Genomic DNA, 25,517 nt, shown 5'->3' on the forward strand with positions numbered 1-25,517 from the left:
TTTCTGGATTTTCTTTTCGGTACTTGACTTATTAAATTATCCCACAGCAAGTTGTCCTTAAATTCTCGAAAAGCCAAGAGGCCACCCACAAGGGTCAGCTGTGTACTCTCTGGTATGGGGGGGGGCAGGGGAGTGGGGTCAAGGAAGCAGAAGCGACTTAACTCACCCAGGATAAATGCTGTCAGCTTTGATAATGGTGCAACTGGGAGTGGGGGGTGCTCCTGAGCTGGACTGCGGTGAAGGTAAAGACATGGGGCCAGGCTGGCCTTGAGAGGCTGCTGCTGTTGAGAAGGTGGAGGAGGGTCTTCAAAGAGGAAGACCCCTGGCTGATGCCCCCACACACAATTCTCTCTTTTTTTGTAAAAAGTTTTTTATTTTTATTTTTTTAACACACACACACGAACATACATTTTTTCTGAAGAGAGTATTAGTCAGGTTTCAGATTTATACAACTTTTAGTTCTCTTCCAACACATTTTGTATGTTTATATTAATATATTTTTCCATTTCTCTTATTTTTGTTTTCTTTCCTTTATTTATGTTGTATAGCTTATTTTACCCTTTGGCCCTGAATTCTAATCATTTATCAACTTCCCTCTTCCCCCCCCCCATTTTTCTCATTGCTCTCTCTCATTTAAACTCTTTATTTTCAAATCAATCGTTATCAAAATTGATTTGTAAAATTTTATATACACTATTTATCAAACATTAAAATCATTCATATATTTGCAATTCAAAACAATTCATATAATATTCAACTTATAAATTTATAATTCTTTATAATAAACCATAATCAAGAAAGAAAAAAAACCCTTAATCTTCATAACGTATCATTTCTAATCCTTTAAGTGAATTCCGTAATTACAGTTAAAGACTTTTTATACTTTCAAATTCCATTATTAATATTTAAACCATTTAATATATTGTCAGCTATTTTTTATTTTATTTTCTTTCTCCTTTTTTTCTTCTTTCTCTTAAAATCCTTTACTCTCTTTATTTGCCCTGTATTTCTATCTACTCTACTCTTTCCCCTTTCCCCTGTTCTTATATTCTCACTGTTACTTCCAAAGTGGTCCTTTAACTTTGTATTCCCCCTTGTCTCTTTCTGCTCTCTATTTTTGTCTGTTCTCCTAGTTTGCAATATGTTTCCAACTACTCTCCTTATTCCCCTTTTAATTATTCTTCTTTTGCCACTGTTAATCCCAGTGTAATCATTTAAATTTTTTGTTTTTTTTTCTCTTCCCCCTTTTTTTCTTTCTTTTCAACCTTTCTATTTTTATCATCATTCATTTTTCTTCATTACTCCCCACACAATCATTTAATTTTTCACAATTAGTATTTTTTTTCTTTATCTTCGATAACACTTGCTTCTTTTTCATAATTTCCATGTTTTCTTGGGTATATTCCAACATAGTTCTTAGTCCATCTGATAACTGGATTTGATCATAGATTTTATCTGTTATGTATTATTTTACTCTTGAATTTTTAATTGTATATTTACTGAGTGTTTTTTATTTGTTCTGGCCTATGGCTGTAATAAATTGAAACTTGAACTTTCCTAGTCCATCTAATTTAAATTTTCCATGAGACATTGTGATTATTTCCTTTATTTCCCATTTTAAAGACATTTGCATCCTTTTCATCATTTCCATTATTCCCTGTGCCATTCTATATTTTCTGGGTTGTATTTCACCTTCTTTGATTATCAAAGTCAAACAGCCTTCAGGCACACAAATTCTTCCCCAAAGTTCACACCAGTCTTATCACTTAAAAAAAAACAACTTTTCCCAAAACACAAGTTAATCCTTGTAGTTTTTCCCTCCACCTGAGCGTGTGTCTCTCCAGTCCACAATTCCAATCAACAAGCTGCGAAAGTATCCATTTTTTAAAACCACATTTTACTTCTTTTCCCCCCAAAAAAATTCAATTTAAAGTTCGTATCCAAATCTATTCATTTTAAAGTCCAATCCAAATCCAATTTGAAGGGAAAAAGGGAAAATAAAAAGAAACTTCACCAGGCTTTTGATTATTGTTCCCAATTCTTTCTTTTATAAACAAAAAGACATTTTGAAAATTCTCAAACCTCTCCAAATCCGTTTATGGGTTCCCCCCCCCCCCTGCTGTTTTGGGTATCTCCACAAATTATATTCCAAAAAAACAAATTCTTTTTCAAGCTTTAGGGCTTAATATTTCCGTTTTATTTTTTCCTTGCTGTATTCACATTCCCCATTCAATTTAGCCGCTATTTCACTGCCGGGACATCTTTTGCCAAATTAAAGTTAATTTCATTTGCCTGTGAGTTGGTATTCACTCACCCGGCTTCAACATTCCGTCCAAATCACCATTGCTGCTCAAAATCTTGGTTCGGTTGCCCCAGCTTAATGATGGCCACTATGGCCACCTCCGCCGCCGCCAAGTCAAAGAGTTTTCTCTGACCTCCAAGGAACTTCCCAGTTCCTCTTGGTCTTCCGAGATGCCTCTATTTCTTCCCCATCCCTACAAGACAGATCTGTTCATCAGCCTGGGATTTTGTGAGTTCATCAGCCTGGGATTTTGTGAAGCTCATCAGAGCTCGATATTCCCCGACTGTCTCGCCACGATGCTTCCGATGGAATCCCACACACATTTCAACAATCAACGGCAAAAGAGAAGTGGAGAGGACACTAGCTCTGCAGCTCTGTGTTTATTTCTCAAGTGAAGAAAGCAGAATTTAAAGAAGCACATCGTTTCTGGATTTGGAGGCAATGTGAAGTCGTGATGCAGGAAGACCTTAACTTACAACCACTGAACCAAATTAACCCATTTCTGTGGTTCAGCAAGACCGTTAAGTGAGGTTGGCCCATTTTATAACCTTGCCTGCAACCACTCTTAAGCAAATTGGTGCAGGGGTGAAGTTAGTAACACGGTTGTTCAGTGAATTCCAACGTCCCCCTGGATTTTGCTCATTGAAAGGTCGCCAAAGGGGATCCTGTGAGCCCAGGATGATGTAACCATCATAAAGACAAGTCAGTTGCTACACACCAGCATTTCGATTGCATGATCCTGGGGATGTTGCAATGGTCTTAAGGGTGAAAAACTATCATACATCTGTTTTTTCAGGGCTGTTAGCACTCTGAATGGTCAGAGAAGTACTGGTTGTAATTTGAGGAGGACCTCTGTCTGCATTCATGTTAACATCTAGGAATGATAACAGAAATCGACCCACTGAAATGATCTTTCCTCGAGAGGTCCAGACAAAGTATTTGATTGCCTCTGCCAATTGATTCTGCTTTCTCAACATCTGGATGTGCTCGTCCCATAAATTGGGCTCCAGGTACAGCCGGTTGATGTAGTATTTCCCCCCATTCTTGGAAATGATTCCCTGCACCATTTCCATCAGCTTCGAGACCTGCCTCTCCCGCTCGACTCCCGTGGATTTGTTGTTGAACCCACAGAAGCGGTTCTCACACTGCCGGATCAGTTCCTGCAGACTCCTGTTGTCAGACTGTGTGACGTACTCGTCCAGGAGTCTCCCATGCTCATCCAGGAGGCTCCCTCCCAAATCCTCCACACAGGTGAAGAGGACGATTGTGTGCCTGGCAGACTCATCCCCAAAAATATCCCAGATGCGTTTTGCAGCGGCGGCATCTTCTGCGGTGAAGCGTCCCACCTGGGTTACAAAAATCAGGGCATGGGGGCCAGGCCGGGAGAGTTCGATGCAAGCCCTGATCTCATCGTGCACAATTCCATCATAATCTTCAGAATCAAACATGGCGGGCGTGTCGACCACGGAGATCTTCATGCCCTGCCAGCTTCCCTCCCCCCTTTGGCACTTCAGGGTGATGGTTTTTGCCGCCAAGATGGACTTGAACTCCTTCCGGCCGAGAATGGTGTTGCCCGTGGCGCTCTTCCCACTTCCGGATTTTCCAACCAGGATCAGCCGGAGTACGGTGTCCTCCCCTGCGGGTTTGGAAGATAGTTACAAAGAGGAATCGAGACATTTCTCACAGGCCCAGGAAGAAATTGGGGGCCATAATCCAACATGTTGGCGCATCGTTGAACCGGCTGAAAATGATGACGATTTCGGAAAAGAGTCACCCGCTGCCCTGAAGTGATTCAATGATGGTTTTTTTGTGTGTGTGAATCTCCCAGAGCTGCTAAAATGGGCTGCTCAGCCAGGCAGATTCTCACAACGTGTGAACCTCACTTTAGCAAAATACAGTCACTCTGTCCAGCCCGCCCCCTCTCTCCACAAGCAAAGCTGGGTCTAAGCAAACTGAGATTGACCGGAAAGAGGCTCAGGGCTGCTGGTGTGTGATGCATGGCACGTTATTAGGATTTTGGGCCAGGATGTGATGACCCGAGACAAGGCATGAAGACCACATATCCAGCTAAGAGTTCAAACCCCCTTTAATGCTCCAACTTTCCCACAAATGCTCCCACTTTTATGGCAAGTCCCAGAGCAGCGTTTTCTCTCTCTCTCTCTCTCTCTCTCTCTCACACACACACACACACATACACACACAGCAGTCTCTTTGAAGGCTCTGAATTGAGAATGCCACCTGACCCAGATCTACATTGTGAGAGTCGCATCGTCCCTCGCTTCTACTTTGAGGCAGTCCGTAAATGAGTATAGGCATGCTTTCAAGGCCCAATCGTCATTTCTGTTTCTGCCTTTTCGTGTGGGACTTCCCCAATGCAGAGGAGGAGGCTCCATGTGCGAGGTGCGTGTGTTTCTGTCTCTCTTTGTGTGTGCATGGGCTGCTCAGTCCTGCGTTTGCATTTTCTGTAAATAAATATAATTTCCATTGATATTTGCCACAGACAAGATAGAGGGGAACAGCATATGGAACACAGAGAATAAAAAAGGCAGCGGGGGGGGGGGGGGAGGAAACGCCTCCTCTATCCTTAAGGCAACCAATCACAGCACAGATTGACTCAGTCCACCACATCTGCATGTTCCAGCCCATGGTAAAGTTGACCCTTCCAGCCACTAAATTCAATATCTTAACAGGCCTTCCCAGAATACAGACTAACAAGAGTTGGAAGGACCTGGGAGGTCTTCTAATCCAGGGGTCCCCAACCTTTCGGACCTCAGGGAACACTAAATTCATAATTTTAAATCCCGTGGACTACTAATGTGATCTGCTTAATGACCGGCTGGGTGGGTGTGGCTAGGTGGTCATGTGACTGGGTGGGTGTGGCCAACCCGATGTCACTCACATCAATGGGTGCCTCGCCGGCCTCTGCTCATCCTTCCCCTCCCAGCCACTCCTCACCTGCCCGTCCGGGCTCCTTAGGGCCCCAACAGGAAGCAGTTGCTGGAGCTAAGCAGCCACCAGGAGAAAGACTTGGCAAAACAGCTCAGTTCAAATTGGATCTGACCGAGAAAGAGGCTCAGCAGAAGCACCTCACTGAGGACTAGGAGCATAGGCTTTCCAAGCAGAGGGAAGACCTGCGGGAGTGCAAGGCCAGGTACCGGCACCTGGAGGCTCAGCAGGCTGAAATGGTCAGCCAGTTCCAGACCGTGATGCAGTCCCACTGGAACGAGGCCCTCCAGTTCTTTGCCACTAGTGGCACTTCCCTCCAGCCTTCACCCAAAGCCTCACACCAGGAGGCTGAAGCAGACTCTGAGTGGGAATTTCTGCCCCCTCCGTCCCACACAAAAAGACCCCAAAGGGGGGGGCGCTCTGCAGCAACACAAATATTCATTGCACGTATCTGTCCCAGGGGGACATACTTTGAGGACCCCTGATTTAGAGCAATATAAAAAAATGCAAATAATTTTTCTCCAGATCACCAAAATTTTCTTATGGACCACCAGTGGTCCATGGACCATCAGTTGGTGACCACTGTTCTAATCCAGCCCCGTGCTCTAGAGCCTCTACTGCGCCTTTGTGTCTCATGGTGGTTAGAATGCAGTACTGCACCATAACGCCCGCAGTTCGATCCGGACTGGCTCAAGGTCAACACAGCCTTCCGTCCTTCTGAGGTCAGTCAAAGGAGGACCCAGATTTTTGGGAGGCAGGGGGAGGCAAGAGGCTGACTCTGTAAACCAGGGGTGTCAAATTCAATTTCATTGAGGGCCATATCAGGGTTGTGTTTGACCTCGAGGGGCAGTGAGGGCGTGGCCAGCTCAACATCTGTTTTCAGCTGTGACGGCCTCCTGCAACCCTCTGCCAGCGGAAACAGAGCTCAGGGAGGGGCACGTGGCCCCCGCAAGCACTGTTTTCTCTGGCAGAGGCACCATAGGCTGGTCCTTCACTCTTTCTAGAGTGGCCCCGCAGAGAATAAGATTTAAAGAGATGCTGTGGGGAGGGAACAAGGGTTGAATCCATGAAGCCTCAGGTGCTGTTGCTGACATCCGGATTTTGCTATGTTTTGTCTTGTGTGCCTTGCCGAGTTTGCCTACCTGGCTGGACTTCTTGCCTCAGTTTCTGCCTTGCAGGCTTGCAGGCTTGCTGGACTACTTGCAGCCAGAGGCTGTCGTGTGTGTGTGTGTGTGTGTGTGTGTGTGTGTGTGTGTGTGTGTGATTGGACAGCTTTGCTCCAGGACTTGCAGGAAACACGGAGACGCTTGGGGGGCAAATAGGAACAATAAAGGGGAGTTAGAACTGTTCTCTGGCTGTATTGCTTCCGTGCCTCATCCCAGTATAATTTCAGGAGTGGGTCATCTAAGAAACTTTTTTCCAGGGGTGGGGGAGGGAGTGGGATCATGCAAAACAGCTGCTAAGAGAGAGCGTTCCTAAGTGAAAGAGATGACAAGAATTACCTTCCATCATCACCTCTTCGAAGTCTCCATCCGGATCTTTCCCTAAGGACAAGGACGAGTATCAGTCATGGAATCTGGAACTGGATATAAGCTGGGGTGGTGGGTGGAGGGGAGGTTGTGTGTGTGTGTGTGTGTGTGTCTCATAGGATAGGATAGGATAGGATAGGATAGGATAGGAGAACAGAACAGAATAAAGAATAGAATAGAATAGAATAGAATAGAATAGAATAGAATGGAATGGAATGGAACGGAACGGAATCGAATAGAATAGAATAGAGAAGAGAAGAGGAAGAGAATGTAGAATAATAGAATAAATAGAGAATAGAGGTTTCATGAGCCAACAAAGGAAAATTGTCAGTGCTAGAAGGGAGTGGATTTCCAGAGGAGGGGGAGGAGGGCAACAGGGAGGTCTTTGGTGCTGAGTTTGGTTGTTTTCTTGCAGATGTTTCATGACCCCACTAGGGAACATCATCAGTGCTAGTGTGTAGTGCTGTTCAGGGCAATCCTTCAAATCCTGGAAGGCTGCTGTCCTGTTTCCCCCCCCCCTTAGTCTCCCCCTTAGTTCTCTAGACTGGGCCAGACCCAATTCCTGCAACCGTATGTATGTTCTTTGTATGTTTTAGCTTCCAGCCCCCCAATCCTCTTCATTGCTCTTCAGCCCCCCGCCACCCTGTCCTTATATGCCAGGTGTGGTGCCCTCCTCGCTTACCCAGGGTGTCCTTCTTATTCACAGGTCTCTGGAAGAGTGGAAAGAAACCACCAATCAGAAGTGACTCTCCCCCCCCCCAGCGCCTTGGTACATCCAGTGGGGCAGAGGAAGCCCCTCCCCTTTCTGCCCTCTGTCCCCCAACCCCTTTCAACACACTGCCCCCAAGTTGCTCTGGATACATCTCCCCTCCTCCCACTAAGGGGCACGGGGGGGGGGGGGCTGAGATGCTCTGAAGGGATCCAGCACCAAGGAAGGAAAGGAGTGGCAGGGAGGGAAGGGGGAGGGGAAAAGGGGGAGGAGGGAAATGGGGCTGGAGGAGGCATTCTTTCTTTTTGGGAGGGGGGCATTGGACAGTTTAGCCTCAGAGCCTCGCCTGCCCCTCATTATTAGAAAATCAGATAGGGCTGGTCTGGAGTATGATGGGAAGGGGGAAAACAGGGGCTGGATCTTTGCCCAGCCCCCAAATTCTGCCACACCCAGAGCAGAGGGCCTTTCCCAAAACACACACACACTTCTCACACTTACCCAGACCAAGCTCCAAAGCCATTGCAACGCCATCTCCAGCTGCTGCTGATGCCAATCCCGTCAGCTCAGACTACGGGGACAGAAGAGAGAAGATGGGGGGGGGAGAGAGAGACCCCCTTCTTGAGGTGAGGGAGGGACTGCCCAAGGCCCCATTTTGGGGGGAGGGGGGCAGAAAATGGGAGCGGTGACCGCTTCGCCCCTGCTTTTTCTAGCGATGCCCCCGGGCCCGTCCTGCACCGAAAAGGTGCCAGGGTTCTTATTTTAGTTGTGTCCCCCTGCCCCCTGGCTGACCCAGACCAGGGTGCTTAGATCTGGCCCACAGGCGCCCCCGACACCACAGCTGCACCCAACACACGCACGGCCCTCCCGAGCTTCGTTTTTGGCTGCGACGGCCCCGAGCTCCATTTTTGCTGGCAGAGGGCTGCAGGAGGCCATTGCAGCTGAAAACGGAGCTCAGGAGGGCCTGATAGAGCCTTCCGGAGCTCTGTTTTTGCTGGCAAAGCACTGAAGGAGGCCCTCACATGGATCCCCCCAGCCCCACCGGGCCACCACAGGCGCCCCCCATCCCTGACACGAGTGATGTCAAGATGACCATGCCTCACAGCCATGCCTACCCCCCCCCCCAGACCAAACACAACCCTGATGTGGCCCTCAATGAAATGGAGCTTGACACCCCTGGTTTAGATGGTCAATTGCTCATTGGCCCAGGCTGGTAGAACAAGAAAAATCGGTGGTTCTAAAAGGCAAGTCAGGGCTGGTGAAAATGGACTAGTCTTCTGTGAGATTTCCATTACGTTTTGGGTTAAAGAGAGTTTAACCATCCAATCTTGCCCATTAGTCCAGAGGTGTCAAACTCGATTTCATTGAGGACTGCATCAGGGTTGTGTTTCACCTGAGGGAGGGAACATGGCCGAGATGGGCATGTCCAGCTGGACATCACTAGAGGCTCCATTTTGTGTCCATGAAGGATTCCTACAGCCCTCTGCCAGCGAAAACGGAGCTCGGGGAGGCCGCGTGTGGCACGCCCGGGTTACGTTTTCACTGGGAGACGGCTGCAGGAAGCCTTCGTGGCTGAAAACGGAGCCCAGGCAGGCCATGGAGCTCAATTTTTGCTGCCAGAGGGCTGCAGGAGGCCATCACAGGGGAAACGGGGCCTGGGAGGGCCATGCACAGATACATCGCAGGCCTTGTTTGCAGAGCAGCCCCGCGAGCCACATCCGGCCTGTGGGCCTTGAGTTTGACACCCGTGCCTCAGCTGCTTGTCTCAGCTTACTACGCTCATGTAGCTAAATCCTAAAGCCACAGGAATTATGGAATTGTGGTGAAACACCCATGCAGAATGCATTCGGGCGAAATGCAAATGCCTATGAAGAAACCAGGGCGAAAGGTAGTTTAAAGGAAATGGGGGCAGGGAGGAGACAAAGCATAGAAAGAGGGGAAGTAGACGTTTTGGGAAGATTGGGGGCTGAAAAGGGAGGCACTTGTCCTTCGAAGGGTGTGTGTGTGTGTTTGTGTGTGGCATCAAACTTGCTATGGGATCTGTTCGGGGGGGGGCTACTTTGCTAAACCCCACCCCACGTTTCCCACCCCCCTCCTAGAAGAATGAAATATTTTAGAAAATATTTAAAAAGGCAGAATATATTTCCCTGGATGAGAAATGGAGAAACATGTTTTAAAGTCAGAGCAATTTCCTGCCACCTCCCCCACCTTTGTTAATAGCCCCAGAAAGACAAAAGACATCTTATCTACAACACAGAAGACCTTCAGCTCCAGGGTGATGGGATTAAGACATGGCCCTCATGACAAAGATAGGATTAGCCTCTACCCATTTCACCACATGGCACCTGGAAAGGTTACATCAGCCAGCAAGGCTAGCTAAGACCCCCAGCCCCTGGGAGTCTGACAGCCAATCAGGATACTCTTCCTGTGCCCCAGAAAGTTCAAAGCTCAGAAAAAGCATAAAACCAGGGAGCACACAGGATCTGGCCCTTTTCTGTTCAGGAACTCAAGCCATGTGATCCTGGCCACCATTAAACCATCTTTCCAAGCAGCCTCCATGTTTCCAGTGTCTTTGTCCCCACTTGGAACTGAACCCAGATGGATATTTCTTCTAACAGTCGCACCACTTATTTTAACATTAAACGGCTCGCTGCTTCACTCTCTGTGCAAGCTTCGGGCAGGGGAGCCTGTTTTGTTTCCCCACCGGGTTAGCTGCGCCTCGCCCTCCGCTTTCAAGAGACACTCCAAAGCTTCCCCCACCACTACTCGGGCCGGAAAAAGCTCCAGGAGTCTCTGCGTCACCCCTTAAAGGGGGGGGGCACTTCTCCCTCCTCCATTCCCCCCGCCCTGCATCCCTCAGGAAAACAAAAACAGCCGGGCGGTGGGAACAGCTGCCTGACGGAACAGAAAGCGAAAGTCTTGGGAGGAGGAAAGGCGGGGTCGCAACTCCTGGCGGCTCTTTGCTGAGACCCTCTGATTTGGGGAGCGGCCGGGACGAGGACATCAGAGGGGAGGGGACCGGGAGGGCGAAGTGGGGGTGGGGGAGGAAAGCAAAGAGCGGGAGGCGAGGGGTCTCCGGGAACCCAGTCCCCGAGAGGCACCCCGTCCGAGCCTCTTCTTCCGAATCTCGGGGGTTTCCGCAGGGAAGACTGAGCCCCTGTTTGCGCGGCTCTCGGATGCTTTTGGCTTGAGATCCCAGGAGCCTTCCTTCCTCCCCCCCCCGGGAGGACCCCATCCTCTTCCTCTCCTCTTGCCCTGCCGCGGAAGGGACCACCATCGCCCACTCCCACCTGCGTTGCTTCGGGAAACCTGTGCGTGATCCCCGTTTGGCTCTGGATCTTCCCGGGAGCCTCGCAGGATCCGGCAGCTCCTGCGCCGCGGAGCGTCCCTGGCCGGGCAGAGGGCTTAATTCCACCACGCTCCTCCCCCGCACTGTTTTGACCACATCCCCTTGTTTGTGTATTTCTGTGTCTGTGTGCGCGTGTGTTGGGTGTGGGGCGGGGTGCAGTGGCGCAACCACGATCCACCCAGCCCAGTGCAGAGGAGGGGCTCAAAGATCTCTGGGGAGTGTCCCCCCGCCCGTCTCCGGTTTTATCCTGGCTTGGGGCTCTGGGCAACCGGAGACCTGCCTGTTACATTCTTCCCGGCAACCGGGAGGGATTTACACAACCCTGTAGCGTTTTATCACAAAACCCGGTTCTGGCCTTCCCTCGTTGCCAGCAGGACAAATGCGTTGAACTCTCCCTGCGAGATGGCGGTTGTCCGTCCGTCCCGTCTGTCTGTCCGTCTGTTTGTCTCTTCTCATTCTTCCTCTTTCTCTTATTCTCTCTCTCTTTCTTTCTTATTTGCGCTTTCTCTCCCTCTCTTCTCTTTCTCTCGTTCTTATTTTCTCTCTTTCCCTCTCTCCTCTTTCTCTTTCTCTTATTCTCTCTTTCTCTTTCCCTCTCTCTCCTCTTTCTCTCTTCTCATTCTCTGTGTCTTTCTTTTTCTCTCTTTCTCTTTCTCTCTCTCTGCCTCTCTTATTCTCTCTCTCTTCTGATTCTCTCTTTCTCTTTCTTCCTCTTCTCATTCTCTCTCTCTCTCTCAGACACACACACACACCATGGTTGCCTGATTCCCAAGAGGATTTGAAGAGCTCCCAGTCTTCCCTCTGTACATTAGGTCAGGCTCCATTAGGCAGGAGAGCCAGGCCGGCCCTGGATTCTAATTAGATGTCCATCAGCCAGTCCCACCTTCTCAGCCCTAGGAAGGAGGCAATGGCAAACCGCTTCTGAGAAACCTTGCCAGACACAACAGTGAGCCAAGGAGCCGCACCAAACAAGGAGATCAGGAAGACTCAATACTTCACTGGATGGCATGCAGGCATAAATGAATGAATGAATGAATGATGGATGGATCAAGGTTTATGTGTGGTTTCTAAGACTGCAACATCAGGGGCCAGGGGTTCATATCTTTCCAGGTTGTGACGGAGCTGGCCGAACCATTGAACCATCTTAATCACACTACTAACATGGGCTACCTCTTGCCCATATCCTCTCATCTTCCTGGGTGACCTTAAACTACCTTCTATTAACTGGATAACAAATGAATGTACAACTGAACCCATCCATACTACCCTATACAACGCTGTTACAAACCTTGGTCTAGAACAGTGGTTCTCAACCTTTATAGTGCTACGACCCCTTTAATACAATTCCCCACTATGTGGCGACCCCAACCATAAAATGCACCTCAGCAGCCGTAAAAGGGTAAAAGAAGTGGAAAACTATTTTTTTGAATTTATCGCGCCTAAAGCCGTATTGGCTAGCGATCTGAACTGCTAGTGATTGCCTTGAGGACGGGGGCATTAAAGCGGAGACTCCTCCCCTATTAAGTTTATCGTGCCTGAAGCCAGATTAGGCTAGCGATTGGGAGTGATTGCAGCTGGCTTGAGAGGGAGACATCTGTGTGCCACACACTCACACACACACCTGTACCGGACTGGGCTGGGCTACCAAGTTGGAAAGATTGGGGACCGCTCCTCTAAGGGGGTGGCCCTACAAATCTTCCAGCTGAATCATGTGTAATGACCTGGAGCGTGATACAAAAGCAACACAGCCAGAGAACAGGTCTGACTTCCCTTTATTTGCTCCCACTATGCCCCAAACATCCCCATGTTTACTACAAGTCCTGGAGCAAAGTTCTCACATGCACCTTCAGCACAACAAAATACCTTATGCCACCAGACTTGAAATCCTGGGTTTAGAAAATTTAGAACTCCGCTGCCTTCAGCATGACCTGAGCATAACTCATAAAATTATCTGCTACAATGTCCTTCCTGTCAAAGACTACTTCAGCTTCAATCACAACAATACACGAGCACACAATAGATTTAAGCTTAATGTGAACTGCTCCAATCTTGATTAGATAATAATCAAGATAATTAGATAATAATTAGATAATAATTATTATATTATATAATAATTAATATTATATAATTATATAATATAATAATTATATTAGATAATAATTCCTCTGTAGAATTATTGAGTCTGTCATTTGCACCTCTATAACTGTCTGGGTCGGTTCTGCAACCCAATAAGACAGACACAGACTTCAGAGGATAATTAGAACTGCAAAAAAAAAAAAACAATGGCTACCAACCTGCCTTCCATGGAGGACCTGTATACTGCACGAATCAAGAAGAGGGCCGTGAAAATATTTACAGATCCCTCACATCCTGGACATAAACTGTTTTGACTCCTACCCTCAAAACGACACTACAGAGCACTGCACACCAAAACAACTAGACACAAGAACAGTTTTTCCCCGAAGGCCATCACTCTGCTAAACAATTAATTCCCTCAACACTATCAAACCATTTACTAAATCTGCACTACTATTAATCTTCTCATAATTTCCATCACCAATCTCTTTCCACTTATGACTGTATGACTGTAACTTTGTTGCTGGCAATCCTTATGATTTATATTGATATATTGACCATCAATTGTGTTGTAAATGTTGTACCTTAACATAACATAACATAACAACATCAGAGTTGGAAGGGACCTTGGAGGCCTTCTAGTCCAACCCCCTGCCCAGACGTATCTTTTCTTTTATGTACACTGAGAGCATATGCACCAAGATAAATTCCTTGTGTGTCCAATCACACTTGGCCAATAAAAAATTCTATTCTATTCTAGAAAATATGACTTCTGTAACAGAGTTGTTAATGCTTGGAATCACTACCTGACTGTGGTCTCTTCTCAAAATCCCCAAAGCTTCAACCAAAAATTGTCCACTATTGACCTCCCCCCATTCATAAGAGGTCTGTAAGGGGCGTGCATAAGAGCACAAGAGTGCCTACCGTTCCTGTTCTAATGTTCCCTTTGACTGTATCCAATTTCATATAATTATTTCATGCTTATGCTTATATATATGGTTGTGTTTGACAAATAAATAAATAAATAAATAAATAAATAAATAAATAAATAAATAAATAAATAAATAAATAAATAAATAAATAAAGTTTCAGGCTCCAACAAGCTTCGCCGTTCCCAGCCTTCCAGAGATCCTGGAGCTCTTCTAAGGCTGCTGGGTCTGCTTGGATCTGGATTCACACTCCCTGTGCTGGGCTTATCATGACCCCAAGATCGCCCTGCCCCCTTTCCCAAGATTTGGAGACCCCTCTCAATTCCTGTAGGGGTGACCCTCAAAGGGGCCGTGGGAAGCCGTTCAGCCTTCCCCACTAATTTGTGGAGATTCAAGTTGCTTGGCAGCGACTCTGTCTGAATTGTCTTTGTGCTCTTCACTCAGAATAGAACTGGAAGGGACCTCGGAGGTAACAGTAACAGAGTTGGAAGGGACCTTGGAGGTCATCTAGTCCAACCCCCTGCTTACGCAGGAGACCTGTACTAGGGATTTGAACCACTGAACTGCCGACCTTTCTGATCGTCAAGCTCAGAGTCTTAGTCACTGAGCCACCTATACCAGGTCCGAGAAGGGGCTGACCAGTCTCTTCTCAAAAGCCTCCAGCGATGGAGCACCCATGACTTTTGGAGGCAAACTCTTCCACTGGTTGATTATTCTTGCTTCGAAGAGAATTTCTCCTCAAATCCAGGTTGCTTCTCTCCTTGATGAGTTTCCCTCCATTGTTTCCTATGTTGCCTTCTGGTGCTTTGGAAAACAAGTGGACTACCTCTTCCTCAGCGCAGGCCCCCCAATAGTGAAATACTGTTTTCATGTGTGTCTTCCCCCCCCACGGTGCTTTTTTTCTCCAGACTGGCCATTCTTCACCTGTTTTTGTCTACTCATGTGTATATTTTAATCATGGGTATCTCCCAGTCATGGGTATAGTCCAGTGATGAAATCCTCCACGGATCACCACCGGTTCGCTGCCCGTGCATGCGTGGCACACTCCCAATGTACCGCGCACGCACAGCGCATGACAAAAGCACAGGGCGTGTACATGTGTAGTGTGTGCCAAATGTGCACTTTGTGCAGAAAAAGAAGACTTCACTAGGTAAATTGAACAACAAGGGGTGGGGAAACAGCTTTGCTGTGTGATTTAGCTTCACCAGAAAGCAGGATTTCCAGCTCTCTAGTGAATATAAACCGTGCGGCACAGCTGATTGTCGGAAATACTGGTTCAGATGAACCGGTAGCTTTTTTAAACTACCGGTTCTCCCGAACTGGTAGATTTTTAACTGCTGGTTCATCGGTATTTGTTGCTACTGGTAGTTGTTGTTGCTTGGTTGGTGAGTGCTGGTTTCTGCCTCAGGTAATCTGCACTGTGATTGGTCGCTCTTGGCCCCCACCTTTTTTTTCCTGTCTACCCTGTGTGCTCTGTGATTTATCTCACAATTTACCTCACAGGGCTCCCATTTCCTGATTAGCTTGTTTGCTGTAAACATAGATGTGAAATATATTTGTTATATAAAACTACTTCGTTTCTGCATCTATGACTTCAGGTGGACCTTGGCTGCACAATCCCTAACACTGATTTTTCAATTATCTGCTCTTTGGTTCCCCAAATGGGCAATGGATAACACCTAATTCTGCTTTCTCAGTAAGATTTCTCTTCACCAGGGCGATTGGTGTCCCAATCACCCTGTAACATCTGTGGAGACAGCCATACCCCAAAACCATAACCATAAAAAATGGTCCTTGTGGCGTTTCTCGCGGCCAGCGGGCTCGCCACGAGAGGGTCTGGGCAGTCCCCGTGCCGGACGGAGTGAGAACAAAGACACGGAGTCCAATTCTCCTCGGGGTGAGCGAGCCCCGAGCTAGCTCGAGACAAACTCTTTTATTGAGGTTTGTTAGGGGTGGGTTACAGAGATTCAGAAGGCAAGCATGTGATCCTGATTAACCACACATAAATTGACACATTGGGTTGGATATGCATATTATGGCAATATGTTTGCGAGCACAGCTGAGCAAGCAGTTTTCTTATCATGTCCGGTGTTACCCGGACAGGCTCTGTAGTTAGCATTTCTGAGCAGTTTGCAACAGCAGGTGTGGATACATTTCTACAGAATGCTCAAATGTAGCGAGACATGGAAACATCACAGTTATGGTTAGGTGGTTGGAACAGGGTATGCAGAAATACACATACAATGGAGACTTTGTCTGCTTGCTACTTTTTCTTGTACATGATCCAATTCTTAGAAGAATCTACATCTACAAGTTTATGTTGTTTATCTAAGAGATTATATGGCTAATGCAAAGCAGAATTATCTGACCATTGCCATAATGATTCCCAACAGGTCCTAAGTCACTTTTTTCAGCACCGTTGTAATTTCGAATGGCCACTAAAGGAACTGTTGTAAGTAGAGGACTGCCTGTATTTATGTTGAGAAGCCGCAGCAGTGAAGGGTGATGCAGTGAGCCAAAAACACACAATTAGAATTGATTGGTTGGTGAGTGCTGGGTCCTGCCTGAGGTAATCTGCACTGTGATTGGTCCCTGTGGGTGTGGAGAGGGAGCTTCCCCCTTTTCCCGCCTTTTTTCTTCTGTCCACCCTGTGCACGCTGATTTACCTCACATTTATCTCACAATTTACCTCTCGATGTTCCTATTTGCTTGACTATCTTGTCTGCTGTAAATATAAATGTAAAATGTATTGATGTATAAAAAGGTAAAGGTTTCCCTTAATAATAATATAATTTTAATAATAATATTTTAATTTTTATACCGCCCTTCTCCCGAAGGACTCAGGGCAGTGAACAGCCAAATAAAATACAGTACAATACAATACAATAAAATCACTATTTAAAAAACTTATTCGATATGGCCTATAAATTAAAGTATAAAATACATAATATAATATAACATACGTGCTAGTCGTTGCCGACTCTAGGGGGTGGTGCTCATCTCCGTTTCAAAGCTGAAGAGCCAGCGCTGTTTGAAGATGTCTCCGTGGTCATGTGGCCGGCATGATTCAATGCCAAAGGCGCATGGAACACTGTTACCTTCCCACCAAAGTTGGTCCCTATTTTTTCTACTTGCATTTTTATGTGCTTTTGAACTGCTAGGTTGGCAGAAGCTGGGACAAGTCATAGGAGCTCACCCCGTTACACGGCAGCACTAGGGATTCGAACCGCTGAACTGCCGACCTTTCGATCGACAAGCTCAACGTCCTAGCCCCTGAGCCACCATGTCCCTTTTATTGATGTATATATATATATATTTATTGATGTATATAAAACTACAAGTTTGAGTCAGTGTCTCTGACTTCATTGGGACAGTGGCTGCTGAATCCCCTTGTTTGTTTGTTTGTTTGTTTGTTTACATTTATACCCCGCCCTTCTCCGAAGACTCAGGGCGGCTTACAGTGTATAAGGCAATAGTCTCATTCTATTTGTATATTTTTACAAAGTCAACTTATTGCCCCCCCAACAATCTGGGTCCTCATTTTACCTACCTTATAAAGGATGGAAGGCTGAGTCAACCTTAGGCCGGGCTCGAACCTGCAGTAATTGCAGGCTACTGTGTTCTTAATAACAGGCTTTTACCAGCGTGAGCTAAACCGGCCCTAGACAGGTTTCCTATGACATGATAAGCATAAGAGCAGCTCTTTGAAAGCTCTCCGTCCGACATCAAGTTTGTTGCAATATTAAGCCATATGAACTCCTTTGAGAAATTGCTTATGTGCAAAAATCAGCATAAGTAACTTTTGAGAGATTGCTTATGTGCAAAGATCAGCATAAGTAAGTCTGGCTAATTTTATCATGTAAGCAGAAATCTAGTTGTGTGACTCAGGTTGCTGGGACGCCACCAATTAAGGTTCCATCTACTTGGTGGAATTTAATTGGGCGTTTCAAGGGAAATGTTTTTATATGGAGTTGGGCGACTGTGGAGGTTGAAATCAGGCATCTGGTGCGTCCTGTGTCCATACATTTCACACCATCTAACAGGCCAAACATACATACATCAAACCAAACCAAATCTGTGATAGCCACAGGACATTCCTTTTCTGATAAGGTTCCGTTCACAAAGCTTCTTAGAAGTTTCTTCTACACACAATTATATGAGATTTATTAACATGCAGGGTTAGGATGTTACAAGATGAATTTGTGTTTGTTACTGTGATTTTGCTACACAAGTCTCTTGATGTTTTAGAATGTGCCTTTGTTGCCATGTGATTGATGCATGCAAGCCTGTCTTTGATGTAAACGCCTTCTGATAAGAATCCTAATAAAAGGAGAGGCTAGAATTCTGTTCGACTGCTCTCTCATCTTGAGGAAAACTGCGTGTTTGACTCATTTCCCTCATGAGAAGCCCACCAGATGCTTCGACACAAGTTAAATTTATTCCAGTTGGTGGTGTGAACAGGGACCAGCCTCATTTTAGTAAAATGCAATTAGTAGATTTCAGCTTCTTTGGTAAAAATTCAAAGATACCATCTTAGAGAGACCATTTCTCTCTCATAAGAACCTAAAAATGGAGATGTTTCTGCAAAGGGAAGGATTTGCGGACAGTTGTAAGCAATCCCCCAGCACAGTGGTGTCAAACTCAAAGCCAGCAGGCTACATCCAGGCCACAGGCTGCTTAAATCTGGCCTGTGGGGCCAGCCAGGAAATATCAAAGGACCAGCCCAGCGTCTATGCTGGCCAAAATGGGCCCTGCGTGACCCATGATGCTGGGGAGGCCAAAAACAGGCCTCACAGGGCCTCTGCGTGGCCCATTTTTGGCCGGCAGAGTGCTGCAGGAGGCCATGGAGGCCGAAAAGGAGGCACAGGAGGATCGTATGTGCCCCCCATGTCCCATTTTGACCGGCAGGGTACTGCAGGAGGCGTCCATCCCATCTCCCCCCACTCCGTCTCCCCGAGAACTGCAGTGCAGATCCGTCCCTCAAAGAAATCCAGTTTGACACCCTTGCCCCAGCAGATCCCAGTGAGGAAGAGAAAAGGTGAAATGGAAAAGGCACTAGCCCCCATCATTTTCTGCTTGGAAGACAGCCGGTTAATACATGTAGGTGAGCTAACATCTGCCAGAGGATGCTGGCTTGCCTTCCGCAGAATTTCTGTAAGTGAGCAGCAAAGCACCATCAGGCACATGGGCCGGGGGTTCGCATGCCTGAGAGGGTGGAGAGGAGGAGGAGGAGGAATGGGAGGAAGTGTGGAAATAGAATGGCCCATTAGGAGCTGGGGTTGAATACTGAATATTGTCAAAAATTAATTTTTGACAGACCTGAACTTCCTTCAGCCACTTTGGATTCTCCTGCTTGCTGCTTTAGTATGCGAAGAGACATGCTAAAAGTGAAGATGAACAATGCCAGAATGGAAGGACTAAACAGGGGCTTGCTTTCCAGGCAGAAAGACTCCCTTCCTGGACCACATGGAGGTGGGGAAGACCCTGAAGTCTGTTCCCCCCCCCCCGAGTAGCTTCCACGTGTTCCGTGTCCCCCTCCTCCAGGAAGTCAGGGCAACGTCCTGCCTTATGAGCTCATTGTTGCACAGAGCTGTGGTTAGGCTGAGGGCAACCGACCATGCCCACTGTTCTCCCCAACTCCCCCCCCCTTCAAAACACACAACTTCTTCCAGGAGGAGATTTAATACGAAGATTTCAGGTTGCAACAGACATGAATCCGCATTAGGCACTGGAAGATGGCCTAGAAGAGTACAGAGATCACCTTGCAGGAAACAAGGTGGACCCTGTGGGGAAAACATGGATTCACCCCAGGAAAACAGGAATGGATGAGCAAGAACCTCATGGCTGCCCTCTCATGATGCTCTTTTGGTATCACAGAGGGAGCAAAGGGGGGACTGTGGCTTTTCTCGCGGCCAGCGGGCTCGCCACGAAAGGGTCCAGGCAGTCCCTGTGCCGGACGGAGTGAGAACGAAGACACGGAGTCCAATTCTCCTCGGGGTGAACGAGCCCCGAGCTAGCTCGAGACAACCCTTTTATTAAGATTAGAGGTTAGGGGTGGGTTACAGAAGGTAAGCAGGGGAGGTTACATATTAGCATATATTCAACATGTGAACACGTGACTACAAGCACATCCACAAGCCTATGATTTTGGGAGAAAGCTCATGATTCTTGGGAGGAGTTTTGCCATGAGGTGGCTCTTTGTTCTCTGCTTATTGCCTACGTGGTACAGTTGCATAGCAATCTACACAGACTACAAGGATATCACTCCCACACGTGTCTAAGGCATTCTACAGTTACACTATTCATGAAACATCCTGGCTCTGCTTGTTAACAAATCTCATATAATTGTGTGTGGGAGCAACTTCTTTTGAAGCTCTGTGAAGTAAGCCTTATCAGAGAAGGAATGTTCTGTGGCTATCTCAAAGGTGTTGATACATTTACAGGCAAACATCTTTGCAACCTTGACATCAAACAGATTTCTGCTTACATGATAAAAGTTAGCCAGACTTACCTACCTATGCTGATATTTTTGCACATAAGCAATTTCTCAAAACTTACTCATGCTTATATTTGCACATAAGTATTTTTATAAACAGTTTCATAAAGGGGTTCATATGGCATAATATTCCAACATCTCCTCTGTTTTTATTTTTTAGGACCAGACAATCAGTCGCTTTCATGTTGGTGTAAACACAAATGTTAGCCATACTATCCTTGTCTATTTCTTATTCATCAGCCAGGCAGAAATTGTTAGGTGCAGTTTGGGTGTAATCATCTTCGAGTTCTTCTCAATGGCCAGTAAAGATAAACTTTTAGAAATTGTTTGAACAAAAATAGGTAGAATACAAGGTAAGATTATACATCCTAATGCAATTATATCAACTACAACTATAATAGCTTGTAAACCATATCAAAGTTAAGTCCCTTAGTTTATTCTTTGAGTCCTGTACAATTCCAGAATGGTCAGCATAAAAGCAGCATTCTTCCTTTAAAGCCACACATAACCCCCCTTCTGTTCTGTAGGACCACTTCTAAGAGGGAGGTTAGAGATTTTTGTCCATTTGTGGCTAATGGTGGTGTCCATCATTATACCATAGTCAAAGTACAGGTCAGGAAACCAGGATCCTGGCACCGCTATGGATGAAGTGGAGTTCAGGATGTCGAGGTGTGTGTCCAATACTTCCCACGTTAAGTTTTGGGGCTGGTGAGGATTGAGTTGTGCACAGTTAGAGATGTAGGAGGCAATGTTCAGTAGCTGAAGGGCAACAGGTAACCACAGTATTCTTCCTAGTTGAGGCATGACTGAAGGGAACTGTCTTTAACCAAATACGGTCTGGTGTGTCTGGCTGGAACCCAAAGCACTCGGTCCGGTAGCTGGATGGCTGTGTAACCTCGACCCCAGGTGATGAGATCAGCAGGCCCTCTCCATGTCAGGTCAGGTAATTCGCGGTAGTATACCTGTGGTTTGGGTAGGGCTGCAGATGGGGGAGAGGAAAAATGTCGCTCTGCAGCGGTCGCGAGCGGTTGTCCAGTTAAGTTTAAAAAATTCAACACATAAACAACGATTCAAGGTATCTTGCACTGCTGGGAGACCAGGGACATTTTTCCCCTGTTGTTTGGTGTACCGGTCAAGGGCTGTTTTTAATGTCTGGTTGGCGCGTTCTACCAGAGCTTGACCTTGGCTGTTGTATGGAATTCCGAATTTGTGAGTAATGTTCCACCGTCCGCAGAAGTCTGCAAATGCAGCACTGGTGTAGGTGGGGCCATTATCTGTTTTTAGTTCTTTGGGGCATCCCAGCGATGCAAAGGTCCGAATACAATGATTGATTACATGTTTAGTGGCTTCTCCCCTTTGAGGGGTGGCCATGATGAAGCCTGAGAAGGTATCCACTGATACATGCAAGAATTTCCATGGAGCAAAGGATGGATATTGAGTAACATCCATTTGCCAGAGTTGACAGGCCACTGTTCCTCTGGGGTTGACCCCCATCGGAAGAGAGTGACCTTGGCGGCTGCAGGTAGGGCATTGTTGTATGATAGCAGATGCCTCAGCAGCCGTTAAGCCAAATTGTTTCACGAGCGCCTTTTTATTTTGATGAAAATAAGCGTGACTCTCCCAAGGAGATTGGGGAGAGAGAGACAGAACAGATAGTGAGCTACTATGTGGAAGACAGAGAAAAAGACAAACAATCAACAAAGGCCCAACTCCCACCCTTTTTATTCATGTGTGGAAGTTGTTCACTAACAAATCCATACTAGCAAAAACTTCCAAAAACAAATCACATTATATCTTAGCAAAATCACCATCTGTCTTACTTTGCTCATACTTTTCTAAAACTTTCTCAGCACTAGTATCTGAACATTCTCCTAACTCTCTCTTCACATCCTGTAACTTTCTAACTTAACACATCCTGTAACTTTCTAACGTATCTCTGAAATAGTTCCTAAAACAGGGCACATCTTGTGCTGCTAAAAAAGAAAAATAAACAATACAAACAACAAATAGGGGGCACATTGAGTCTGATATAAAAAAAAAACATTTTGTAAGTTTTTGGGTGAGTCTGTTTATGTGGAAAACCAGAGTACAGTTTCCAAAAAACAGATTTATGCTTAAAAAAATGCATTCATACATAAGAAGATAGCCATTTGTCTGAAATGCTGTAGGGTTTCCTGCCTGGGCGGGGGGTTGGACTAGAAGACCTCCAAGCGTCCCTTCCAACTCTTATTATATATGTTAACAGCTTCAAAAATACAAAGCTAAATGAAACATTTTGAGTCAAACTCAGTGCTTTGAAAACATTTATAAAGGTATAGGTTTAATCAGGCAGTTTAAACCTCAAAAAGTTCCAGAAAAAGGAAAAATTAAAAATTAAAAGCAAAATCAAAATTGTATGCATGATTAAAAATTAAAATCAAAAGTGTTTTCAGGGTTGAATATTAAAATCAAAATTGTTTTCAGGGTGGAAAAGAAAATATATCTGCATAATTTTTACATACCTTTTTGCAAAAGCAATGCTTCCAGAGAGCCTAATTGTCCCTCCCTTCTCAGACAAGAAAGAAGAGAGAAAAAAAAATGGAGTGGGGGTGAATGGTTCTCCCCCGTCGCCCACCCTTTTCCCTGGCACAAACAGGGAGTGAAGGGGGGGGTGTAGTTAAGATAAGCCAGCGACGACAGAGAAGAAAAAAAAGTTTAAAAGTAACTCACTGCTTGCAAAGACACTCTCATGCATATGAAGAGGAAATTTTTTTTCCCCAAAAGTAACTCACTTGCTTGCAAAAGGAAAAAAAAATATTTTTTTTATTTTTTTTTCCAAAAGTACCTGACTGCTTGCATATGGAATTTATGCAGACAGATACAAACACACACACACACACACACATACATGCACACACACACATGCAGAGACAATTTCTCACACATGCACACATTTCTTGCAAATCCAAAAGACAACACAGAAATCTCACACCTTCTCAATGAGTTTTGCACATACACACATTCCATGCAAATCAAGCATCACAATTATCTCTACAATTCTTATGCAGGTCTGAAAATGATCACATACTTACATACACATGCACACACATCATCAAACAACATTTACAGACCTGGGGAAGTTATCTGAGAAAATTCAGCAGTTTAATTCATGAATGTGATTGTGGATCCTTTTGAGTCATTTTTGATAAGGCAGAGGTCCTGACAAACTGTCTAAGTGACGTCGTGTAAAATGAGGCATTCAAGGACCATGCGCCACGTGGACAGAATTTTTGCAGGGGCTCTTGGACTTTCATGGAAAGAGGTTCCCAATTTTTTCCATGTAGTCACTTTGAGCAAGTCCTTTTCCAGATTGTTTCCAAATATAGGGAAGTAATTGAACCAAATCAGTTGCTGGTTAGTCTGAGCGATCGCACCCATGGGGGAAAAGGAGGGGTGCTCTGGGGGAAGGGAGGCAGGCAGGGGAAAGGAGGCAGTTTTCAAAGCAGGGATGGAAGAAGCAGGTATAGGTTTAACTTCTGGCTCAATATGCTTTGAGAGTAGAGACTTCCGGTTTGGCACCGTAGGTGATGGCGGTGATCTTTACGATCACCAACCTCTGGATTTTGTGGAATCGCTAGGACAGCTTAAATCTGCAGTCCAGCGGTTCGAAAAACCCTCTCTTCGGGAGAAGAGGAGGGGGTGAGCGGAGGGCAGAGGTTGAATTTCCCTAAAGCCCCTGAGAAAAAAGGGGTTTGAAGGGTTAAGTTCCCTCCAGCAACCCGAAGAGCTCCAGATCCGAGGATTCTTCTGCTTGGGCGGAACCAATCACCACGACCAAACGCCGAGATTTATTTTGGACAATAAAGGATTATACCGGACAGAACGAAAGTGGGAGAACTTTATGCAAGTAGCCAAGCCGATTCCCCGTTACTTTGTAACAAGTTTGAAAACAGCAAGAAAATGGAGGCGAATTGTTAACAAGTTAACGAGTGGAAAGCGAAAGTGATACTTTCAGCGCTTGCCGTCTGCTCTTGGTAAATTGCATGTTATTTGCTACTTCAACTCTTTAACTCTTTGCTGCCTAGAATCTAGGAGAGATTTTCTTTTTAAATATTGCTTTAAAAAAGCTTTAAAAGACTGTGTTTCTCAGAGGTTAAGAAGATTTAAACTGAATATTAAGTTGGAAATAAATAAATAATTTTATAGAAGATGGCAGCCAAACAATTAAAGTCTACTGTAACAAAGGGCTCTGGAATCTCATCAGCTGGTGCCTCTCCAGCTCATACAGTGGAGACTAGAACATTGAACTTAGAGGCGGTACAAGAGAATTTAAAAGACTTTATGCAAGAAAAATTTAAAGTAATAACTGATGAGATGTCGGAAATGAAAGAGCAGATATCAGAAATTCAAGTGGGAAATAAAGAAGTTAAGGAAGGATTTGTAATTGCAGTACAAAGTTTGGCAAATAATGTGATTTTATTGGAAGAGGAGGTTGAAGAAATTAAGCAACATAATTCAAAATTAGATAATAAAATGGATGAATTTCAAAGTAAAATGGAAAAAACAGATGATGAAATAGTCTTGATACAATATAGAAATATGGAATTTGCTCTAAGAATTCGTGGTCTGAAAGAGAATAAAGAAGAGGATTTAAGGGAAATTTTTTCTGAAGTATTTGCTGAGATATTAGCAGCTCGTCCAGCAGATGTGGCTTATCAAATTGATAAAATATATCGTGTGAATTCTTGGATAGCAAGGCAAAAAAAGTTGCCAAGGGATGTTGTTATTTATTTTACAAATAGAACAGTGAGAAATCAGATTTTGCAAGCCTCATATAAGGGGGAGAAGATTCAGATTGCTGGTCAGGATATTTTAATATTAAAGGAAATTCCACCAAAAATGTTAAGGGCTAGAAAGGAATTTGCCTTCCTGGTGAATGAACTTAAAAAACGTCAGATTGAATATAGATGGGATATTCCAACTGGTATAATAGTATATTATGCAGGGAAAGTACATCGTCTCAATACAGTTGGAAAAGCGGGAGAATTTTATGTTGAGGCATTAAAAGTTGGAAGTCTTTCTCCACTGGATGCTAGAAGAAAGGAGACTGAAGTGAAGGAAAGAGAAGTGAAGCAGGTTCAAGAACAGATTGCGATGGAAGAAGATTTATTACAAGTGTTGGAAATACCTACGATGGGTCCAGAT

General features: G+C 45.5%; 1 protein-coding gene across 1 annotated transcript; it reads right to left on the reverse strand.

Annotated features, from left to right (window-relative positions):
• Positions 1 to 772: 772 nt before the first annotated feature.
• Positions 773 to 10,937, reverse strand: LOC131196530 (GTPase IMAP family member 2-like). The gene is made up of 4 exons (XM_058179379.1): positions 10,774 to 10,937; positions 7,985 to 8,054; positions 6,751 to 6,792; positions 773 to 3,938 (listed from the first exon to the last, which is right to left on the reverse strand). The coding sequence occupies exons 2-4, from the start codon at positions 8,004 to 8,006 to the stop codon at positions 3,079 to 3,081; spliced, it is 924 nt and encodes a 307-aa protein (XP_058035362.1). The 5' UTR covers positions 8,007 to 8,054; positions 10,774 to 10,937; the 3' UTR covers positions 773 to 3,078.
• Positions 10,938 to 25,517: the final 14,580 nt, after the last annotated feature.

Source organism: Ahaetulla prasina, chromosome 4 (genome assembly GCF_028640845.1).
Source record: "Ahaetulla prasina isolate Xishuangbanna chromosome 4, ASM2864084v1, whole genome shotgun sequence".
NCBI classification, from domain to species: Eukaryota; Metazoa; Chordata; class Lepidosauria; order Squamata; family Colubridae; genus Ahaetulla; species Ahaetulla prasina.

What these genes read in the sequence shown, in the direction of transcription:
- LOC131196530 (XM_058179379.1), bottom strand. Translation starts at nt 8,006, where the DNA reads ATGGCTTTGGAGCTTGGTCTGG. An exon ending in GGCTTTGGAGCTTGGTCTGG is followed by an intron (nt 6,793 to 7,984) that starts GTAAGTGTGAGA and finishes CCTTGTCCTTAG; the next exon opens with GGAAAGATCCGGATGGAGAC. An exon ending in CGAAGAGGTGATGATGGAAG is followed by an intron (nt 3,939 to 6,750) that starts GTAATTCTTGTC and finishes CCAAACCCGCAG; the next exon opens with GGGAGGACACCGTACTCCGG.